General features: G+C 32.8%; 1 protein-coding gene across 1 annotated transcript; it reads right to left on the reverse strand.

Annotated features, from left to right (window-relative positions):
• Positions 1 to 3,986: 3,986 nt before the first annotated feature.
• On the reverse strand, positions 3,987 to 8,865 carry LOC141621048 (protein neprosin-like). Its single transcript, XM_074437767.1, has 7 exons — positions 8,854 to 8,865; positions 7,215 to 7,292; positions 6,211 to 6,393; positions 5,348 to 5,506; positions 5,139 to 5,192; positions 4,911 to 5,048; positions 3,987 to 4,418 (listed from the first exon to the last, which is right to left on the reverse strand). Exons 1-7 carry the CDS (start codon positions 8,863 to 8,865, stop codon positions 4,050 to 4,052), a joined length of 993 nt encoding a protein of 330 aa, XP_074293868.1. The 3' UTR covers positions 3,987 to 4,049.
• Positions 8,866 to 9,196: the final 331 nt, after the last annotated feature.

The raw sequence follows: 9,196 nt of genomic DNA on the forward strand, positions 1-9,196 counted from the left end.
ACAATAAATTATAGTGTTAATTTTGAGCTAGTCATATGGGAGAGTTGTTTTACTTATTTACTCGTATAAAAAAACGACCCGTCTTCTCCCTTTAGGCTTTCCCTCTATAACAGTCTAATTCTCTTTCTCCAAGTTCTAAACGTAGAAACTCATCTTCTAATTCAGAAAGGAGCTCCGATGTCTTCAAATTTCAATCTTTCAATTTTGTCAATCGAGAAGAATTTTTTGAAAAACATTGAAATTGATGTTATCATCAATGATTATGCATCTCAGAATGCTAATAGAATCCGTTTCTTTATGATTAAAATCAACCTTGTATAAACCACGGTTATTATATCGTATCTTTTAATTTTTTTTATTATGCATTATATGTTTTTTGAAGGGGCCCAATCTATCATTTTGCCTGGACCCCGAGAAACTCAGGACCAGCTCTGAACTACGAAAGTCCTACATGAAAGAAGTACTATACGGAGTATATAAGATATACTCCGTAGAAGACAAAGAACAGTAAGTCTCCCTTGTGACGGTATATCCGTTATAAGTTTTCGACTAGTCAAATATCACCCATTATTGGTTGATAAGACAAAAATCAGAATGTTTTGGGAATCATAAATGACTTGCGAATTTTATTTTAAGCCGTCACAAAGTTGTAACGGATACTGCCCGTCACAATTCACAAATAAGAAATTAGACGTACAACCTCATACTTTCTCTATTTGTGCATGGGAGGATAAGACTTAATGGAGTTGTAAGTTGTAACAATATTTCCCTGCTAATAATGCATGAGGGTATTAGAGGGTTGGACTTAACCTCGTCCTCTACCATTTTTAGTTTTTAATCTTATAGTGTTGCCTAATGAGTAATGTCTATGCTTTCCTCATGTATCTCGAGATTGCTTAACTTATTGGGTATTGAGAATTTGTGTTGAGAATTAGAGTCAGAACTGAGTTCGTAAAAATGAAATTAACTCAAAAGTATCGAAACACCTACTCCGTACGTGTTTGTACATTTTCAGCATTTAGTACTAAAAAAGAAGGGTATAATGTTATTGTGAAGAAAAAATACTACCTTCATTTTTTCCATTCGAAAGGCCGGGCTGAGAATATTCCGATAATTAGCCGCCCATCCCTTGCCTTCCGGTTGAGCCAGACCATGAAATATCCGCTTTAGTATAGGAGGCATTTGTAACTTCTGGAAGACGCTCGGTTTCATCAATTCCGGATCTCCAACAGTCACAGTTGTAGTCGGACCCTTCCAGAGAAAGCTTTTTCCACCTGTCCAGATAAATCAAGTAAATGTATCAATGCTTAAATAAAAAACCTACCTCAAAATTACGTCCGTACAAGCAGAAGTGATGTGGATTATTCAAGAGATTTATAAAAAGAAGATTTCAATGAACTTCTATGAAATTGTTTTACGGAATTCAACCAATTGTTTTGATCGTGGGATATCATTGAGAAATATGAATCTGTTGTGTTACCATTCCTCTGATTATTTCTAGTATCGAATGAGTCAATCATCCACTTTGGTATCTTATTGAACAAAAATGGTTAAAAAAATTGTTTTTATTTTTTTTTCCGAAATTGCTTTTAGTAGCTCCGTTTTGCAAAACTTTCGACTAAACTTTTTTCTTATCTTTGTACTTTGATGATTTCAATTTTTTTACCAAATCACTGAAATTACTCCTAAGAAAATATCGGCTAGTCATTGAAAATTATTGACTATATATATTATCGAAAAATTAAGAAGTTATAGAAAAGTTACCGTATAATATAAATTTCCTCAAAGTGTGATGGTACGAGGAATTGAGGCTGTGATGAGAGTCATTAGAGAAAGTCGGCATTGGCTTCGACACTGCTTCAAGACGAATCCCGGCTTCTTCCTTGGACACTGTCTTCATTACCACAAAGACAATAGCAATAATTGATAGTATAATAATAACCATTGTATGAACTAAGAAGAATGGAGTACAACAATAAAAGGCCTTGAGCCCTTGAGTTATATTTATAAAAGACTACTACCAGCAATAATATGTAATGCCGTGTGAGTTGTGATGTCTAAATATAGTTACTTCCCAAAATAGAAATCATTACATCATTTCGCATTAATTCCATTGTTTGAAGTCCGTCTTGTTTCAGACGGACTAAAATAATACGGACCAAATGTCACCATTTTTTAAAAGAATATAATCATTTAATGACAAAATGTTATAACTAAAGTTGTCACTTTTTACCTTCGAAATGATGGTAACATTTTATCAGAAAATAGTAACATTTTGTCCGTCTTATTTCAGACTGGAAATAGCCCGTCTGAAATAAGAATTTGCGCATTATTGTCAATAGGTGAAGTTAAAGAAATTCGAATGTTAAGCTCTTTGATTTGAGTTTTGCATATTTAATCTGGTTTATCTTACAATGTATGCCATAACGCATGCATGAGTGCATGACATAGTACTGATAGTAGTCTGATCTAACTGCAACATTTTGGATGTGTTGGTTTCCGACTGAAATTAAGACGTGAAAATATATATATGTTCACACAAATGGAGGTTGCCAACCGATTAAACGAACATTACCCAAAGTTTAGCACGTATATATATGTTTACACAAACGAGAGATATTAACTACTAAATGGATTTGGTGTGGTGGTTGCTCACCTCAGATTAAAAGTTTGATTCTTATCCATGAGAATGAAGCAAATTTTTAACTGCTATTATCGATGGTGGACGCCCCAATTTTAAAACCAAAAAAATTAAAAAAACGTGAGACATTAATCACTATAATAACGTAATCAATGATGTTATGTTTACATCACGATCCAAAACAATCTTGTTTTGTGTAGTAATTTTTGTGAGGACAGGTGTCTAACCCTAAATAATAGATAAATTATTATTAGTGCTTCATATAAACATTAATCTTTGAGTGATTAAGTGGTTAGCTCTCCTTTGGTCCAAATGAGCACACCCATGTTCGGGGGCAATAAGTTTGAGCTAAGGTTCTCTTCATTTCTGGATGGTTTATTTCTTTTCAACGGATCAGATCATATTATAGGTTTATTCAATGGCTCCAATTTTATACATGAAAATAAAGAGAAAATTTAGAATAAACCCTATTATTATATGAACTAGTTTAATTTTCCGTGAAAATCACGGGACTTTTCTAATTCGTCATAAATAATTATTTACTCACATAACTTTTTTTCACTATTTTTGTATAGTGGTTTATATTCACATAGTTCTTTATTGTTTATTTGCTATTGCATCATGTTAATATTATTCACTTTTGTCATTTATAGTCAAATGATATTTTTTTTACTCGACATCTAAATGATATTTTTTCTAATTTACAACTTTATAAAAATGATGATATCTATTAAAATAGTAAGTAACATCAACCATAATTAAATTTTTTTATGTTTGAAAATAGTAACTATATTGAAAAATTAAAACATACATCACTCATTTTCGCTTAACTGTTGTTTTATTTAAGCAAAGAAAACAATTTAAATGAGATGGATAGAATAGATAAAAAGAAAATTAAAAATATGTTACCATTTGGTAGTCAAAGTACAAGAAAAATATAAATTTATTCAATACATATGTAATAGGGTGTTAATATCAATCACAACAAATTCACTACACATTATAAATTAATGAATACATTTAAAAAAAAATGAATACATTAAAAAATATTTCCAAAACATTACATTGATATTAAGAATGTGAGACTAAAAAGTTAAGGCTACAATTTGGTTAAGCTAGAGTTTCATTCACCAAATTTGGACATCCTTTTGCCATAGTGGATGGTGATATTCGATCATCGACAATCTCAAGTTTTTTCATCAACATTCGACAATACAAAAAACGAACAATACAATGGATCTTTCGATTCCTATTTGTTGTTCATTGTTCACATAAATTATCGAAGATGAAATTAAAATAATGAAGAAATGTTCTCTTAACTTATACTATGTATGTTTGCAAAATTAAAACCGATTACTTTTATTGTCCGCGATACAAAGAAGTTTAAGCATGGTTAGCTGGAAGAGCATTATATTCCAGCCCAAACTGGACCCCCGTAGAAAATAATGCGGCCCAAATTAGGATCACTCTTATAATAATCTAAAACGGTATAGAGTAAATTACAATCTTCAAATCTTTCAGTGTCTGGAGGATTGACATTGTTAAAACTTTCGTCCACGACTGTCACTTGGTTAATACACGATGAATACCTTGTGTCTTCAATGGCCTGCCTCCCATTTCCCATTCCCGGTGGGGGATTTACCATGCCTGGATCATCTATCTCCCCTCCAAAGTCTATCTGATTAGCGACATCTTTTAACGTTGTGAATAAGTTTTTCGGCCAATATCCAACTTTCACATCGGCTACTGTTAGCCACCAATTTCCATCATCTTGATGCTATAATCAAGTAAATCATATTACAAATAAGCATATATATGCCACCCAGGTATCCCATTCAATTATTTAACTTTTTGTATCAATAACAGACGCTTAATCAAATTAGAGTTACATAAATGATCATAACAAACAAAATTAATATAAATGTTTTAAAAATGTGATCATATAAGAAGGATTAGTCAATTAATAAGATTATAGATTATAGTTATGCATATTTTCTTACAAAAAAAAAAACATTTAGTTTTACAACAAACACTTGTGTAAAATCAGCTACTAAAGACAATAATGCCTTTATTATTCTAATTTAGTTCTGGTTTTTTCCCTGTTGTAAAGGAAGCCATAAAGCGATTTGGATGCCGACGAGATTTAAATTCATGGTATCATTTCTCATAACTTAACCAACTAAGCTACCTAATAACATTAATCTAGTTTAGTTTAATGATGTTTACATTTGAATTCGTAAGACCTTGAATAACTAGAGTAAATTTATACCTTGTTAATCGATATGCTCCAACCTATTTGTCTTCCTCCAATTACTGAATATTTAGGTGAAGCTACACCCAATGGTATAGCAGTCGAAACTTGCACAAAACTTGAACAATCCATATTTATGCACCTTTTCCCGCCCGCCTATACAAAACATCAATTTAAAAAAAAATGCATAAAAATTTTTGTAACAGATTTAAAATTATAGATACTTGATGAGGCTAATGTTCTTACGCTAAAGCTTGCGTAAAGATGGGCTTCATTATCTTTAAACTCTTTGGGATTAACCTACATGATAAAGAGAAATAAACTGGGCTTAGAGATTTAAAAACTATTTTCGATACAAAGCACAAATAATTAATTAGACAATTATATAAATAAGAGTAATTTTGTGTCATATAAAAGTTGCAATACGATGTCAAAAGTCAGGATTAAGATCTAACCATCCATCCAGCTTCGATACTCTCGGCCCCATTTAAAAGCTTGACACGAGCGGAAGACCATTGCGAACTTTGAACTAGAGGCTTGAAAGTATTGACGTGACCACTAACTCCAAAGAATTTTTTGTTCGGATTATTTGCTCTTGTTTGAATTTTAGCACTCTGCATTAGGAAAATAAATTATTACTTCAGATCAATTGTTATTTATTTTCATATGTGGCAAGTTTCTCCATTTAAAAGAACATTTATAAATGGGTGAGGTAATGTTTTTTTTTTTTTTTTGGTCTAAACCATCCGGTAATCCGAACCACATTGGGCTGACTAATCCAGATTTCGGGACGTGTCCAAGGATTACGGTATTTAAACCCCTCCCAATCGCAGTTGTGGGGGATCGATCCGCAGACCTCCCTACCAAGCGCAGCCCCATGCTACCACTGCGCCAACCAATGATTGGTAATGGGTGAGGTAATGTAAAGTACGGTTATTCTAATGTTTGATGTAAGAGTATATATTAAGAAGCTAAATAGAAAGGAAGATTTACACAATTATTTCATTAACACAAATTAGGCTAAAAACGAGTTTGAACATTACTTTCTCATGATATATTTTTAAGAATCTTGCTTTAATTGTTAGGTTCTAAACATTTTGTCTTACGCATTAGAAAAGCTAATTCACTACTTGTTATAAACATATACACACATTTAAAAACCAATTCGCTTATTATACACTAAGTGTACTTTCTTAGTCTTTATAGTAATATAATAGATAATTATTGACCGAAACTAGAACTAATATATGTGTTAAGTACAAAAATCTGTTGTGACACTAAAATATTTCCTACAAAATTATGGAAACTTAAAACTTACGCAGTGTAGGTCGCGGTTTTCAACCGCATGAGGTAAAGAGTGTGACTTAGGGACAACAAACCCATCGACCTTTTGTTTTGAGCGAACCATAATTGGAACTGTACCAATAGGGCACCTTTGACCTTCAAATCCAAAATCACTTGCACTTTGTTGTTGTTGAAGTTTTGCCAAGTTTGGTACCACCTGTTTATGTAAATTATTTGCATAATGACATATTCGATCTGTAATTATCTTAAATTCATAGTATACATTGAATAACACATAGGTTCTGTATGGTAAACAACAGGTTAGTAATGACAAAAGTAGATTACGAAAATAAATGATTACTCCCTCGTCCCGGTCAATTGTTATTATTTCTATTTTACGGTGTCTTATTCATTTGTTTACCTTCCTATATTAACGGTGTTTTTATGAGTATTTTAATCGTACATATCCATCCATAATGATCCACTTGTCATTCAATAACACAAACCACAAATGGTTCTCTCTCATATCCTTAATAATTGTGTCAAAAGCAAAGATAAACAAATGACAGTTAAAGGGAGTACTACTAATGTATTAATAGGTTTAACCAGAATATATAATTAGCAGAGTTTATTAATGACGTTTGATAATCGTCAATTTAAAAAAAAACATATTGGTAATTTTTCTAAAAAAAAAAGACTGATTGCATACTGTAGGTAGGATAGAGTCGCATATTGTAAAAGACTAGACTCCATCTTAATTTATAATTATTTTAATATAGAAGACGACAATAAAGATTTGTAAAAAGGCGTGGCGTTAATTAGACCTGTTTCTGACTCAAATTCCGACTCAAAACCCGTATAAATCCTACCCCTACAAACCTGTAAATTATGATTCCAAAATAGACCCGCTCGTATTTTACGCGAGTGAAATGACAAAACATGTGACCGCCCGTCCGACCCATTTAAGAGGTCCAATCTCCAAATGTAGTTTGATTTTTACTTTGAAATTATCATAATCAGTAAGTGTGATAACTTTACCTCAAGATTTAACGAATGATTTCCAAATGCTGGTTGCTTATAGTAATCAACACACTCGTATATTTGTCCATTATTTGCCTGTAAGTGGAAAAATATTATTGAAAATTAAACTAATGATCAGATTATATGAATAGAAGACGACTTTTGATCAAAATAAACTTAAAACTGGCCTTGATGATAAATTGTTGGCCAAAATGCGATCGTCCCGAAACTACACCGAGAGTTAAAGAAACCAAAATCACGAATAATGTCATTTCATTTACCATAATTTGTTGTTAAAAAATATTAAGCTATTATCTTCTTAATGTAACATAATCAGCATTCTTAATCGTATCCTTTTATATACATATATTTATATTTATATTTCCTCACAAAGGAAAGCAATCGTTTCATATTAAGATTTTGGAAAAATAAGGAAACAAATTCTTAATAATCTCCAATTTTTAGGTGGATATAATTATCATGACTTGTTAATTTGGGATCAAGATTTGACAAGATAAGTTTAGGGTAACGAGTAATCTTTTGTAAGTCGGTCTCACGGTAAATTATCGTGAAACTATTTCATAAAAGTAGGGGTGTTCATTGGTCCGGGACCGGATCGGACCGGACCAAACTCTCTGGACCGAAGACCAAAGAAGGGTTAAGAAGTGGACCGAGGACCGGACCATATTAATATTGGTCCGGTCCAGTCTGGACCATAAAAATGCATGAACCGGACCGGACCGGACCAAATGGACCAAAGTGGACCAAATATTATTGTCATTGACATGATAAAAGTTAATTTACGATTTTTTTAACGCGTGTCCTAAAGCACACATGCAGTTAAGGATGTTCATTGGTCCACGGGGACTGAATTGGACCGGACCAAACTCTCTGGACCGAAGACCGAATAAGGGTTAAAAGGCGGACCGAGGGCCGGACCGTATTAATACTGGTCCGGTCCGCTCTGGACTAAAAAATCGCGTAGACCGGACCGGACCAAATGGACCAAAGCGGACCAAATATGATCGTCATCGACATTGTTTAGCATATATATAAAATTAGAATTCGAGAAGTTCGTAACGATCAAAATAAGCAACATTATCTTCTTACCTAATTTAAGTAAATATATTACACATCTTATAAAACGTGTAAATAAAATAGAAAATAAAATCAACAATATTAGAATTTTAGAGATTCTTTTCTTATATAAGTAGAGTAAATAGGTGGACCGTGTAATATGTCAGGACCGGACCGAAGATCAAAGTAGAGGTTATTGGGCTATATTTTCAAGCATCTCATTTTGCTGAATGGTCCATCATCATATTGGGCCACATATAATCTACTGATTCTACATGAGAGTTGCTGATTAATCGGGAAATCTCACTTAAGACGGTCTTAAGTAAAAACTTCTTGAAACCGTAACACATTTGATGCATTATCAAACAATAATGTGATACATGATGTCATCTTCAACTTCTCCATATATGTGACATAAAACAATCTTAGTCGGGAATACGAGTTGTTGTCGAGAATTTTAGCGCATTCCATCTTTCTTTTCTCTCCATTTCATCTTTCACTCTCATTTTCCTTTATTTTTATGCGTAAATTTAGAACCGTTAGATGTTGTCAATAAGCGATCCGGGCCATTAATAAGTACTTGCCTCTCCATTTCTTTGGAGGAAATGGAGAGAAAATGGCCTCTTCCGAGATGGTCGAACATGATAGTCCAATTCGGAAATGACTTTTAGGAGCTACCTTTACGGAATCCATTGAAATTTGTCACTGAGGGTCCTTAAGATATGTAATGAAGTTAGAGACCTCAACTGAGCCTTTTATGTGTAGTTAATCTCCCTTAAGACGGAAGTCATTATCTAATAAAACAGGTCAAATATCATCCTACACGAGCATTAAAATTTAAAACAATTTTTTTCCTTTTTTGGGCCTAAAATCAAGAACTCGAATATGATAGTCGTACACAACTTCCTTTTACTTTGCCTTAC

Source organism: Silene latifolia, chromosome X (genome assembly GCF_048544455.1).
Source record: "Silene latifolia isolate original U9 population chromosome X, ASM4854445v1, whole genome shotgun sequence".
In the NCBI taxonomy this organism is placed as follows: Eukaryota; Viridiplantae; Streptophyta; class Magnoliopsida; order Caryophyllales; family Caryophyllaceae; genus Silene; species Silene latifolia.

What these genes read in the sequence shown, in the direction of transcription:
- LOC141621048 (XM_074437767.1), bottom strand. An exon ending in ATCATTCGTTAAATCTTGAG is followed by an intron (nt 6,394 to 7,214) that starts GTAAAGTTATCA and finishes TTACATAAACAG; the next exon opens with GTGGTACCAAACTTGGCAAA. An exon ending in ATCTTTACGCAAGCTTTAGC is followed by an intron (nt 5,049 to 5,138) that starts GTAAGAACATTA and finishes TGTTTTGTATAG; the next exon opens with GCGGGCGGGAAAAGGTGCAT.